At 42.3% G+C, this 15070-nt stretch overlaps 1 protein-coding gene across 4 annotated transcripts in view; it reads right to left on the reverse strand.

The window, feature by feature from the left end:
• Window positions 1-7491, reverse strand: part of Rfx7 (regulatory factor X7) — an 82407-nt gene extending 74916 nt beyond the window's left edge. For 2 of the 4 annotated variants that reach the window (XM_075965294.1, XM_075965293.1), the window contains exon 1: window positions 6758-7491. In XM_075965294.1, the coding sequence (XP_075821409.1) occupies window positions 6758-6918 (161 nt within the window). In that variant the 5' untranslated portion in view covers window positions 6919-7491. The remainder of the gene's footprint in view (window positions 1-6757) is intronic. The other 2 variants (XM_075965295.1, XM_075965296.1) reach the window with 2 other exon arrangements.
• Between the last annotated feature and the right edge of the window lie 7579 nt (window positions 7492-15070).

A 15070-nucleotide genomic window follows, 5' to 3' on the forward strand; every position in this document is an offset into this window, starting at 1 on the left:
ATCCCTTGCTACTCAAACCGAAGACAACAAATAAATTCAATTTTTTTCCTACATAAAGTTATTTTGGAAAAGATGGGAAATCACACCCTACTGACTCTTTAACTTCCTAAAGTTCACGGCATAACAGACTGCAGTCTTTCACTATACAACCTCTCATTCTCCCAATCCAGTACCCCAAATGGAGATCCAAACAGCAAGGAATACCATTTCATTTATTCTCAGATACAAGGAAATATAAAACCTCACCTCTCTCTATATAAAATCTACCATAACAGATGCTTGACAGAAACACTGTAAAATTTAATCAGACTTCACTGTTCTTATTTCCTCTTGAAAATAGAATACATGTAGTTCATAAAACAAAGAAAAATGCTTATTTATAATCTCAAAAAGATTCAATTAAATCATGTTTGAGGGTTTTTATTTATATGGATTGAAGTTGAATGCTAACTATATTAGTCTCACAGTTAGCAATCAGGAGTGTGCTGACTTTTATTTCACTGTCCTGTCCAGAAGAGGAAGAATCTTTTCCTATTGGACAACACTGCTCATCTTTAACCCGACCTCCTAGAATTCCTCCAGGAAGAAATGCCAACACAAAGAGAATAACAGAATGGAGGCAATGGATAAGAGTGTGTGATTTTGTTAGGGTTGTGGAGTAATCATCTTATTGCCTTGTTCTTAAAAAGACACTGTCACAACAACTCATTAAAATGTCTATTGTGAAGTTCAACCCTACACTAAATTATTCTAAAAACAATATACAACTGTTTTGTTTACATTAGCAATTTTTGAAAATGGCATTCACTACTGCCTTAAAATACTTGCTTATAGGTTTAAACAACTTTATTTTAAAAGAAAGAAAGAGAGAGAGAGAGAAAGAAAGAAAGGAGCCCACAGTCCCGTATTGCTCTCTCAAACAGCAGCTCACAGCCTCCTCAACAACTGGGATTATTGTACAGTTTAGCATATTTGTACATAATAAACCAGCTCTTAGAATACTTTAAATATTATAATTTTCAATAAATATTTGCAGACTTAATCTCATGCAATGAAACACTTGCACATGGCAATGATAAGAGAACAACACCTTCAGATAGTCCTCCTGGGCTAACACCCAAGTAGACACTAGCAAATCCTAATAACTTGTTGACTAAAAATGTTCTGTTAACCGCCTATGATAATTATATTAGTCTTTCACTGTGCTTATGCTATGTTTTATTACTGCTGTCAATATTAATAAAGTAGCAGACTCATAATTTAAAAGCTAAAACAACCTGCAAGGTCATTCAGTATAACTTTCATTTTATAAGTGAGGAAATGAAGGCATACATTTTTCAGGATCCATATTTTGACATGTGTCATTTCTCTCCCTGGTCAGTCCCCAACTGAACATGAGAAGTTTCACTGCACATTTTCCTCCCTAGGTTAACAGCAGAGCAAATGAACATTCCTTAAATACCAGTGTTTATTTAGCATAGCACTTTGTATATATCAGATATTCAGTTGAGTACTGCTCTTTCTTAAGTGTTCCAACTTTAGTAAATGACAATGTTTAATGTTTTCAAAATTTTAGGTAAAAGCAAGTTGATGTAATTTTTATTCAAAGCACACCTTTCATGGCAGTATTTCTGTTCTTCCTACCAGCTCATTTCTCCCCTAAATCTCTAAAGAGACAGTAGTCAAATTAGTTTGGATATACCATCATTCAAGAAATCTTCCAGGGGGGAAGAGCTAATTGGTCAATTATTTAAACACATACATATCATTAGTTAAACTAAATAGGACCAGAAATATGACGGGTTTGAAATTGCTTAACTTGCCTTTTTGGATAACAGGGAAAACAATTTCTTTCTGGAATCAGAGCCAGTTAGTGCTGGGACACAAACATCAGAGCTGGCCTCAATACAGACAAGCAAAAGCAAGCCAAGTCTTTTCCGTGCTGATTACAGAAGACTAGCTAACTTCAGGGCAGGGAGCATTTAACCAACTAAACTAAAATACATGCAAGACAAAAAAGATCCTGGGCTTAAAATAAACTAAAGATATGAGCTACTTAATAGCACATGTTTCCCACTAAAGCTGGATGAATAACAATTATTTCTTACAGCGCTAATAAACTGCACGTCTCAAGGACAAAACTACTACTGAGATCTGTGCCAGAGGACAGAAAACAGGACTAATATAGTATTACTGTGTAAATGTTATAGACTATCATATGCTCTACTCTTTGTATTAAAACGGAAATGAGATTAATCATTTAATATTGAGATGCTTAATGTCATAACAATAAGAAACCAAAACAAAATTAATTGGGTATAAATGATAATCTAGAAAACACCCAAAGTAATTCTTTGCCTACAATTTTGGTCTAAAATACACCAGAATTGAATAAAGAATACTGATACATCTTACTGTTTAAAGACTTGTAAGGCTTAACTGAAAAAATTACTATAAGAATCTCAGGTTTTTTAGTACGGCATTAAAATATTTTCTACAATAAAATGTTAGAACTTCTTTTGACATTTTTTAAGGTGGAAGTTAGTTAACTAGGTTATAACCTAATAGCAAATACAAGTCACTCCAAACCCATGTACATTTCTTCCTTCATTCCCTTTGATGCAGTGCCAAGTATCTGGGGATAACCCATAGCCTTCCTTATACAAGTTAGGTAAGTGCTCTACCCCTGAGCTACATCCTCGGCCCATGATCTATTCTTTTTTGTTTTGTTTTGAGACAGGGTCTCTCTTTGTAGCTCTGGACTCACAGTATTCTCCAGTTTCAGCCTCCTGAGTGCTAGGATTAAAGGTGTGCACCACATCCAGTCCATGATCTATTCTTAAAGCTAACTAAATAAACAGAAGAGATCTCAAATACTATTATAATGGTTTCAAAAAAAAAAAAAAAAAGAGGAGCCAGGCAGTGGTGGCGCCACCTTTAATCCCACACCTTTAGGGAGGTAGAGATAGGCGGATATCTGTGAATTCGAGGCTAGCCTGGTCTACAACAGCTAGTTCCAGGACAGACTCCAAAGCTACAGAGAAACCCTGTCTCGAAAAAACAACAAAAAAAAAAAAAAAAAAAAGAGGAAGCCTAGTTTGGTAGTGCATGCCTTGAATCCCAGCACTAGGTAGGCAAAGGTAGGAGGATCTTTCTATGAGTTCAAGGACAGCCTAGTCTATATAGCAATCTCCAGGACAGCCAAGACTACATAGAGGGACCCTGTCCCAAATAATAGGGGTAGGTAGCAAAATTTTTGTTGTTTAAATTAAATAGAAATTTTCATATTTTTTTCCAAGGGAGAAGTCACTGAGAAGGGAAAACGTAAGTAACCAAAGGGAAGTGCAATATAAATTAAAGAAGTTCATACTTATTTGGCTATAACTTTGTCTTAACTTGTCAGTATGAGTCTTCCTGTAGAAAAAAAGGTACCAGGTATCACGGCACGAGGGGCTAAGGCAGTAGGATCATGAATGCCAAGCCAGCCAGGGTTATAGATCAAAACCCTATTCAAAAAAACAAAAAGTAAAACTCCGTGTCTACTATTCTAATATTGTCTTCCTTTCTCCCTCATTTGAGAAAAAAGATTATTTCCAAATTATACTATTTATGAAATATAAATAACATTCTTATGGCCTAATCAGAATTAAAAGACCTCCACAAATAAAAATCATTTTAAGTGAGGCATATAAGTAATTTGGAGCCTTTGTCTATGGAATGGGAAGAAATAAAGAAAATACAGACAACAGTCAGGTTTGTTAACCTAAACACAATTTGAAGATACTCACAAAAATATTAATACAAATATAACACTATCAAGTTAGAAGTATATGTTCGAGAATTACTTTAAAAGTCCACGCTATTTCTAACTCTTGAGAAATAGTTTTAATCTCATTAAATACGACATCTCAATGTTGAATAATTATTCCTCTTTAGAGACATATTTAATGCTTGAAATACAATGGAATACTTTTATCAAATAGCATTTAATAAATGGAATAAATTAATTGTGAGCCAAGATAATAAATAACTCATTGTCCTGCTAAAGGCCTACATCACATACTATATTTATATTTGTAGAGTAGGAGGGCAAGTACAGACTTGTTTGTGATCTGCAAGCCCATAGTTTAGAAACTACAATCAACCTAAATGCAAAACCCAGTTGATAATTCTTAAATGCCACATTTCTTTCAAATCTCATTTCAACTGTTAATAATGGTACTGAAGGAAGACACTGAACCTGACAATCTCTCAGAACATTACCGGATGATTTTAAAAAATGGTGGAAAAAGTATTGCTTAAAAAATAATGAAACAACATACATATAGAATTATAGTTATATCTATTAAAACCAGTTTTAATTTATTTTAAAAATATTATCTTTTAGATAGTAGCGCAGTGAGTTAGGCATGAAAGTATATGCCCTTAGACCAGAACTTGGAAGGCAGGACTTCTAGGTTAAAGGCCAGCCAGGGTTACATAGTAAGCCCTACACTTAAAAAAAAAAAAAAGTAACAATGAAACTTTCACTTTTTAACATCTGTATTTTATATAGTTATTTGACAAATAATAGAAATCCATTCTTGTGAAGGAGTTACAAGTCTTTATTAAATATGATCACTAATATTTATTATCCACCAAAGTGGTTTGTTATTCTCAAGTTTTCAATATAAAGAAATAATAATTTTTGCAAATAGAATTACTAAAATTGGAAATGAAATGCTATGTCATTACAAAATGAAGATATAGAACAGAACACTTTGATATTAAGATGTTTGCTGATTAATTTTTCAGAGCCAAATCAAAAATTTGAAGAGTACTCCCTGTACTTGAGAAGTTTTTTCATGTGAAAGCCAGCATACCTCAGTTGTAATAGATGTGCAAATATCATTACCAATGAGTGAATTAAATTGCGATCTAACAAAAATAAACAAACAAAAGGCACTCTACGGTCACCATTATTCCAACAATCTCCTCAGTGCCTTTCAACTCATTCTTTCTGTGGAACTCTAAAGAAAAAATTCTTCTCCTTTACTGTTTTCATAATAAAACAGCCTTACTAATTTAACCTTTAAAATTTATCTTTCTTAAGAGATTTGAGTCCTTTAACTGAAATGCCCCCTTTTTGAGGCTAAAAAAACAAGGGTGTTTTACTTCAATTCAATTGTGATCTCAGGGACCCTAAGTTACATTATCTAGTGATAAAACATCTGGCTTTATAGACCCCCCAAAAGCCAGAAATTAATCATACCTTTATTAAATTATAGCTTTGAAAGCAGGGTGAAAGTCTCCCCCACCCTGCCAAACACACACACACACACACACATACACACACACACACCACACACACGTGCGCACACGCACTTCACACACCTAACCTAGCCCAGATGCCACATAACTATTGTCAGTCTTAAAAAATTCTTTTTCAAATAATTAAGTTTCATATTAAAATAAAAAATGAAAGCAAGCTACTCAGCTGTCAACTACTGTGTAGCAGGAAAGTAGCAGAGTCTGCACTGACCTACTTCATATTAGCATCATGACATGGAAGCAGGCCAGGAAAATAATGAAAATTACTATACAACAGCTCTTAATTTTGTATTTAAAATTGGTTACTGTCTTGATATGTTCAACTGCTTTACATAGAATGCTAGCTGCTTTATGATACCTTTGTCCTTAAATTGCAAGTTTTGTTATTTTAATAGTTATATTCAATGAGGAACCTGCCAGATACACGCTCAAAAATCAAGGCTGTTTTTTTCACATCATACTTAATTCTATTTTAAAATTTCTATTAAAAGCAATCTTAGACCAAATACCAAATATTGCTTTCCATTTTAAAAATAGTACCACGCTTTAAAAGAAACTCAGATAATAAAGAATCCTACAAAATATTAATGCAAGTTCACATTCAAACAACATTTGCAATGATTCTAATAGATGGACATATCTCTGTGTATTTATTAATACTGTTATCAGTCTTTAAGAGTTCAGCTAACACTGAAATACAGCAAATTCCCACAAGAAATACAGAACTAGGAAAGGATGCTCCATCTAGTTTCTTTTTAATAATTACACAAAATGGCAAGATCGTTTACATTAAAAAAAATTCACTTTACTGTGTAAATTAACACGTTAAAATAAAAACACTTTATGCTAAAGCAGCATTTCCTTTACAGTCAATGCAAAATAAGTAAATAAATAAATTCCCCAGGAGGGAAATTCAGAGCGAGGATAAAGGAGGCAAACCCATCCAGAAACAGCGGCTAGCCCAACTGAATGGAAAAGGCACGTTAGGTTTTATGCTGCATATTAATGTCGTTGCGTACAAATGTCTCGTTCGGTCAAAATTCACAATCCGCTCCTCCTTCCTCCTTCTATGACTACAAAAGCAGTCAACACATTGCCCATGCCAAGTTCCCAGTTCATGCCACGCTCGTGCAATGACTTAATCTTGACCCATATTTCCCTCACTGTACGTGGAAAATGCACAAATAACTTGTTTATCTGCTTACAATTGAGGAGGGGAGGGAAGCATGGTGTGTGTGCGGGTGTGTGTGTCTAAGGAGACAGGGGTGGGTGCAACCTCCCCCACCCCCCCGGCCAGAGGTGCCACAGCCATGCACCCGAGCCGGCCGTGGAAACCCACCTTCAATGAATGCAGCAGCCTGCGCTCTGGGTGCCGCCGCCCCCCACCCCCTTTGCAGCAGAAAGGTGCCTAGGCTGTTTCTACCCCAGCGATGGAGGATCCTCTTACCAGATGGAGTTCTTGATCTTGTGTTGCAGAGCGCTGGCCTCGGTCCCTGGCAGCCCGGGCACAAGGGCTGGCAGAGCCACCCCGGGGTTGGGGGCGCTGAGGGGAAACTGCTGATGGGCATCGGGCTGCTGTGGTGGCGGCTGTTGTTGTTCCTCTGCCATCGCTGCTGGAGGGGAGGGAGGGAGGGAAGATGGGGGCGCGGGGAAGGGTGAGGGAAGAGACGCGGAGGGGAGGACGACGAGGGGAGGAGGAGGGGGAGGGGAGGAAGAGGAGGAGGAGGAAGGAAGCTGGATAAGCTAGGCCTATACCCCAGGGCTCGAGTGAGTCGCTTTCGCCGGCCGCCTGAGGGACATCCCCGGGGAGACCGAGCGGCTCCTCACGGCTCTCCTCACGGTTCCTCTCCCCGTTTTCCTTGCGGTTCTCGTCACGGTTCCACTCCCGGTTCTCCTCCACGGCCCCGCGCGTCACCGCGGCAGAGGCATGGCGGCGCCCCTCAGCCCCCCGTCAGCGGCCGGGGCTGGGGGGCGTCTGAAAAACGAGGTCCGTGGCCAGGCGCCCCCTCCGCCCCCAAATCCAACCCGACGGGTCTCTCCGGGGCCTGCCTCCCCGGCCGCCCTCCCCCGGGGGCCTGGCGCCTCCGAGCTCCCCCGCGCCACTCGCTCGCTCCCGGCCCCGCCGCCGCGGCCGCCGCTGTCCTGCCAGCCCCGAGCAGCCCAGCGCGCGCAGCCGCACTGCGGCCCGGCGCAGACGGCACAACACCTACCGCGCGGCCGGGGGGCGTGGACGCGCGTGTGCGGGCGCGGCGCGGGGGCCGCAGGGGGGCGCGGAGCGCGCGGGGCGGAGCGGCCGCGGGCCGCGGGCCCAGGAAGCCGCGGCGGGGGCCGGGAGGGAGCGGCCGGGCGGCTGCGGCGGCCGGGAGGACGGCGTAGTGGGGGGGGGGGAGCGGGCTCGCGTGACGGCGGCGGCGGCGGGCGGGGTGGAGGTGGGAGGGAGGTGGGACCCGTGCGACCGCGCGGCGTGGAAGGGAGAATGTATTGCTTCCTAGCGTGTAAGGTGAAACGAATCCACACGACCCCCGCCCCCACGAGCGCGCGCGCACACGCGTGTGTTGTCCCCCCCCTCCGATCAGTCGGGGTGGCTTCCTCCCTCAATCAGCGGACAGCGCTGAAGCAGGTGAGAGCTTGGAGGCGACTTTTCAGAACCCCCCCCCCCCAGAAGAGCGAGCGCCTCGAGGTGATTCGGCCTGGTAGGAAAATGGCAAGTGAGGAGCTGGTTGAAGTGCTCCTTCGTCGGGCATTCAAAGCCCTCCAAATCTGGCCCCACTTTAGCTGTCCAATCACAGCCGCCTCCATCCCCCCTGCAAGAACTCCCAGCTCCAATCAGGGAAGTCTCCATGCCATCCCCAGCGCAGCAGATTCATTCTTCCTTGGTGCCTTTGCCCATGCTGCTCCCCACCCCCTTGCCAGGGCTGCCCTCCCTACTTTCTATTCCCAATCAGCCCAGGCTCTGAGACACAGCTCAAGTCGCAGCTTGTCAGGGTCCCTGGCAGCCAAGGCCCCTCCTGTTTCTCAAAGAAACACATGTAATACAACATGGAGGCACAAGCCCCAGCCAAGAACTCTTCCTCTGCGGCCAGCTACACCCACCCCCGCCAGAGACTGCCCACCCGCTCGCCCTTTTCCCATTCATGCTCAAGAGAGCTGTGCTGGCTGGGAGGGAGACTGCCCCCCACAAGTCAGTCCTCCTGGAGGGGTAGAAAGATGGGCTTTGCTAGGTGGGGCTGGTCTGGAAGGCTGGGAGCCTGGGTGTAGAAGACAACAGCCAAAGCCTCTGGCACCCGATGGAACAGCTGCGCAGCTCTCACTGACCTTTTTCTGGGCCTGTGGCTGTCATGAGCCTTCCAGCTCTTAACTTTCTGACAGGGTTTCTATCAGACTTCTACCTGTCCGATTTTTCTGGCCACTTTCCTGGGTGGACTTTGAGCTGGGAGGCTCTGCCACCTTTCAGACTTGTAGTGGGTGGGGACTCTGATTTGGCTTGGGTCGCGTGGTCTTTGGAGTGCTCTGTTCCCTGCCTTGGCCTGAAACGCTCTTGCTTTTGTCCATGTGGCCTCAGGCCTGGTTCACAGACTCCCGGCCCAGACTCACCCTGAACGTGTGTGCACCTGGCTGGGTGGAGGGAAGGAAACTTGTGTGCAAAATACAGTTTCTTCGTGAGAATACAGCTGGGTTCCGAGTACCCAATGCACGGATTCTATCACACGAATGAGCCCCCTTTTCACAACCTAACGACACAACAGCTTTAGGCTAAGTGCAGGCGGCTGTTGGAATTTATTTTGCACATATGCCAGTGTTTCCTGTGCACACTGCATTTTTCTGGCAAGGATAGATACAGTTCACAGTGACATAACTGAAGAATAGCTAATGGTAGCTAATGCTTGTTGAACACTTACTGTGCCGTACTAGCACCTTGTGTACACGACTAGAGTTACAAAACTATGTAATGCTAGCAGTCTCTGTATTTTACAGATGAAACAAAAGCTTAGAAACGTTAAATGACATTTTAATATAAGAGCCAGGGTTTAAATTGTGAATGTTAGTTTTAGACCTCGCAAGCCGTTGTTGAACATAGGGTTGTAATAGAAAATCTTGAATGCATATTTATCAATTCTGTATTCGAGGGGATATAAAAAGACAGTGAGAAGCCAGGCGGTGGTGGGTCTCACCATTCATCCCAGTACTCGGAAGGCAGAGGCAGGTGGATTTCTGAATCACGGCCAGCCTGGTCTACAGAGTGAGTTCCAGGACAGTCGCCAGGGCTGTTATACACAGAGAAACCCTGTCTCGAAAAAAAAAAAACCAAACCAAAACAAAAAAGACAATGGAAAAAGTGGCCAACCTCTTTTTAAAATATGTATCTTTTTGACAAGAGAATAATGGCTTCACATTGCCACAACTTGAGGGGGAGATTCATCAAAGAAAGATAACTGATACCTGCTAAAGACCTTAAGAAAAGGGAAGTCGAGAACCAAGATGTCTTTAAAAATAACTTCACTACCGGGTGTCACACAGGCTGGCTTCCCGAGTGCAACTTCTGAGTTTTTAATAGGTTCCATAAAGAGCTACGTATTTCACAGCCACCACTAGAGGGCCCTCCAGAGTTCCAGCCCCGATTTGCCCTCTAGCGGCGATTCCAAACACACTAGGTTCAGCCAGCCCTGAGAGGTTTGTGACTAGTAACAGACTAAAGAGATCCTATAGCCAGAATGAGACTCCTTCCAGGAAAAGAAAGATCATTAATCACCCTTGACATTTGAGAGGTAAGTCTGGGCTTTGTTATAATTTTCATAGGAAACTGAATTTAAAAACTATGCTTTTAAGAAACCTGAGAAGAAGAAAAAAAGTGAAGTCACCTAAAAGACAAACACAGATTCCTTCGGTAGAGGCTAGACTTAGAAATGTGTTTCATTTTCTTAGGTTCAGGTCACTCCATAGGAGGTAACATAAAACACTTTAGTAAGTATGGATTTTTGAGATAGCATTGATTGCTGGGCAGTGGTGGCACACACCTTTAATCCCAGCTCTCAGGAGGCAGAGGCAGGTGGATCTCTGAGTTTGAAGCTAGCGTGGCCTACAGAGGGAGTTCCAGGACAGCCAAAACTACACAGAGAAACCCTGTCTCAAAAAACAACAAAACAAAACAAAAAAATAACATTGATTTTGAGCACAGTCCAATCTCAGAGAGTATAAGTGTATTTCCCTTTGAGGGTGTGTATGACACTGGAAAAAACAATCGGAGGAACACCCGTGTAATGGGGAAGGAAAGCTCTGGTCTTGGAGTCAGATCTGGGGTTTTAAATGCCATTTCACCTCTGTGGACATGGAAATAACGATACACTCCATAGGGCTGTTGTAAGAAGCAGCATGGGGATGGATATGTAAACCACTGTAGTGTTCTAGCAAGAGAACTGGCGGAGTGGGTTGTGAACACCCCAGGAGTAGACTAACTTGTGCTAGTAGTCTGGGACATAATTCCTGGCGCTGAGGTGTTTCGTAGATATCATTCAAATTCAGTAATTGACTTTAACTTTTTTCTAGTACTGCTATGTATATAAACCTCATCTCCTTTATGAAACTGTCTACAGTTGACATATATTTACACTATACTTACCTATAGTCATCTGGAGAAGAGGGAACTTCAATTGAGAAAATACCTCTGTAAGATCAGGCTATAGGGAAGCCTGTAGGGCATTTTATTAATTAGTGATTGATAGGGGACAGCCTAGCCCATTGGAGGTGGTGCCACCTCTAGGCTGGCAGTTCTGGGTTCTTTAAGGCAGGTTGAGCAAGCTGTGAGGAACAAACCAGTAAGCGGCAGCCCTCAGTTGCCTCTGCATCAGCTTCTGCTTCCATGTTTCTGTCCTGACTTCCTTCAGTGGTGGACTATCGTGTGGAAGGGTAAGCCACATAAACCCTTTCCTTCCCAACTTACTTTTCTTTTTTTGTTTGTTTTTCAAGACAGGGTTTCTCGGTGCAACAGTCCTGGCTTCCTGGAACTGGCTTTGTAGACCAGGCTGGCCTTGAACTCACTGGGATCTGCCTCTGCCTCCCAAGTGCTGGGATTAAAGATGTGCACCACCACCAAGCCCCAACTTGCTTTTGGCCATGGTGTTTGATCACAGCAATATCAAGCCTGACTAAGACACAGGGGAAGACAGATTTCAGGTAAAGGACACAGCATGAGCAGTGATGGGCATCCATGTGATGAAAGAAAAATGCAAAGTCCTGAGTCATCTGTGGCCTGATCCTTAATGAAATATAATTGACAGAAAAGGTAGTGGGGAGTCTCTGGGTGTGGCTTTAATCTACACCCAAAGTTTTAGGTGACTTGACTATATGCTTTTTGTTTCATATTTCTTGAAGATATAACTTTTAATTCTAGTCTACCTTACAAAACAGTATTCTGTTATTAATTATGATTGCTCTGTCAAAAGATGATGGAGCCTAAGTTGGTTTAATCACTGATAATACTAAGTGCCATAAACAATGGTGGCTTAACATAGAAATGATAAATTCTACCCCATTCTCTGTTTTGTCTCACCTTAAACATATAAATATCTTCTTTCCCCTGGTTGTAACATCCTCTGTCTTCTTCCATCTCAAGCCTTTCCTTCTAGGAGCTTAAATGTAAAAAATCCCCCATGTCATTTAAAAGAACCAGGAAAGAAGACCTCCTGTCCCCTTCACCCCTTCCTTGCCCAATTTCTGACATTTTTATTTCAGAAACTAATGGGTATATCTTTGGGCTTAATTGTCTTTCAAAATTCAAGTTGTCTGTGGAGGGAGTGCTATGTCAAGTTCCATGGTTATAGTATGAAGTACAGTCTCGCCTTTAACTGTGTTGAGAGAGGGGGAGAAGTGGAGAAGGAGATGAAGAGGAAGCGATTACAAAAGAGACAAGTTGCAACGTTTAAAACTAAGTGAACATTGGCAAATTTGGACAGATGTTCTAAATGCCTTGTATACTAAGAGGCCCAATGTGGAAATGTGAGTCCTGTTAGAGCACATGCCTTTCATCCTGAGACTAAAATAATGGCCTAGGAAGGCCAGGTAGCTGAGTAAGGCTGTTTGTGCTGTCTGGCTAGGAGATCCTACCCATGCAAGCCTTTCTTTCAAGTTCCCTTTGCTTATCTCTAAGGACTGTGGCTAAAGTTCATATAATATACTTAGCTGTTCAAGTGGAAGGTATGAAAATGAATGCCAAATACTGCTTGGATTTCATTTAGGAAAAATTTCCTCTGTTTGGTAGTAGATACATGTTTATGTTGACCTGAATTCTCTTATATTAAGGAGGGTTCAAGTTAATATCAACTGTCTGAATTTCAAAGAAAGTGTTTACTTTTACTTGGGTCCAAAAAGGTTCGAAGTAGAAATCTAATACCTCAGAAATTCAGGCCAGCTGTAGCTCTGAACAGAAGCATGTGACCTAAAAGTATATTTACCTAACTTTAAAAGTGACAATGAATAGACCTTCAGAGTCAATCCTGTGTACAGTGAGGAAGTCAGTGCAGGTGTAGGCTGAACTGGAGGGAGCCTAACCAGTAATCCACAAATTATTTCAGTTCAAGGTAAAAGTAAAGTACATACAGTACACAAATTATTATTCTGGGACCTTGAAAAAATTTAAACACAAGTGTCAAAAAAGATACTGTTCTTATCTTCAAGAGGTTTGTAAATGTAATTGGAGCACTAAACATACAGATTTTTCTTAAGACAAGACAAAATACAAGCCTCTTGAACTTGCTCTGAAGAGCCCATTCTTTCTTTCTTGAGTCTGTCTTTTCAGATTCGCGCACAATCAGGAGTCTACTGGAACACAGCTCATAGTGAGACTACACACACATATATTATAATCTTATATTTCAAGATAGTTTGTACAAGAGCTTTGCCCAAAAAAAGTTGGAAATGGACTAGCAAATCGATCCCTTTCTTATAGAATATGACCATGACAATGAGAAAAGGCTAGGTAGTTGTCAGGAAAACTGGTAGCTAAAAGACACAAGAGAGGGCCTCCTTCAAAATCATTCGACATCAGTTACCAGTGGAGGCGGAGAATAAGCAGGAGCTTACAGAAGATAAGATAGTTGCTTGGTGAGCTTAGAAACCTGATAGGATTTAAGCAGTTTTCAGGTGGAGCACTAAAGTAAGAAGGGCACGAATGAGGAAAAACGGATCAGTAGCCTGGCACTGGGAGACCCAAATAACACAAGCGACCTCATACACTCTGAAAGAGAGCTAGGGAGAAAAAAGTTCACTTAGATGCTATCGTGATTAATTTTCATTTTCAACTCAATTATATGAAAACAACACCCGGGCATTAATAAGGCCATTTTTAAGGTGTACTATATGTGTGTGCTTTAGGGAAGACTCACTCTGAATGTAGGGGACTCCATCCCATTGGCTGGGTTCCAAGACTGAGCAAAGTGGGTGAGTCCCAGCATTTGTCTATCTCCATTTGCTGGTCCATTTAGATGCAAGCTCACACCCCTATTGCTTCAGTCTGAAGCAATTCCTGCCACTATACCTGCACCATGTATTTTGCCAGTATGTTTGCCCAGCCATGATGGGCTATACCATGTGTCAAAACAAATCTCTTTACCCTAGAAAAGGTCTCATATATCCTAAGCTGGCCACCATATCAATGAATGTCTGATCCTTCCGCTTCTGTATGGTGCTAGGAATTGAACCCTGGGCTTCATGCATGCTAGTGAAACATTCTACTAACTAAGCTACATCTCATACATCTCAAGCCCCCGTTTGTTCGTTCTTTCGTTCTTTCGTTCTTTCTTTCTTTTTGTTTGTTTTCTTTTTTGAGACAGGGTTTCTCTTTATAACAGTCCTGGCTGTCCTGGAACTAGCTCTTGTAGACCAGGCTGGCCTCAAACTCACAGAGATCCACCTGCCTCTGCCTCCCAAGTACTGGTATTAAAGAAGTGTGCCACCACCGCCGAGCCATTAAGTTGCTTCTTGTCAAGTATTTGGTGATAGCCATGAGAAAAAGTGACTAATCCAGTTACCAGTGCAGCTCTAGCAACTTATTTGTGGTGATATTTTGCTTGTGATCTAACAAATATAGCTTGCCTGAAGATCAGGGTGCAGAGCTAAGCCACTAGTTAGCCATAGAGGCCAGGCAGTGGTGGCACACACCTTTAATCCCAGCACTCAAATGGATCTCTGTGAGTTCAAGGCCGCCCTGGGCTACATTGATCCAGTCTAAAAGAGATCATAGCTAGGTAGTGGTGGCTCATTCCTTTAATCCCAGCACTAGGGAGGTGGAGACAGGAAGGGATATGACTGGATAGAGAGAGGAGTATAAGGTAGGAGATGACAGGAGCTCAGGAGTCAGTCTGAGGGCTCATAGAGACAGGATACCCCATTCGGTCTGAGGATTCTGTAGAGGTAAGAACTAGTGGCTGGCTGCTTTGCTTCTCTGATCTTTCAGCTTTGACCCCCTAATATCTGACTCCAGGTGTTTATTATTAAGACCAATTAGAATTCATGCAACACTTATTTGTCTTCTCAGACCTCAGGAACAGTTTTGATATGACTCTTTCTTCCTTCAATAGAGTTGTCTGCATACTGGTATTCCTGATCACCTGAGGGACTCACTCATTGGTTCAGAATTGCATCTTCTCTGGAGTGTTTCCTTATCCTCTCCCACTCCTCCCAATCTTCCACCTCTTTTCTGTGTCTTCTATAGTACCGTACACAGCCTGTGTCAGACACTGCCTCATTATAGACTTATTTCTTGGTT

This window comes from Microtus pennsylvanicus, chromosome 3 (assembly GCF_037038515.1).
Source record: "Microtus pennsylvanicus isolate mMicPen1 chromosome 3, mMicPen1.hap1, whole genome shotgun sequence".
Taxonomy (NCBI): Eukaryota; Metazoa; Chordata; class Mammalia; order Rodentia; family Cricetidae; genus Microtus; species Microtus pennsylvanicus.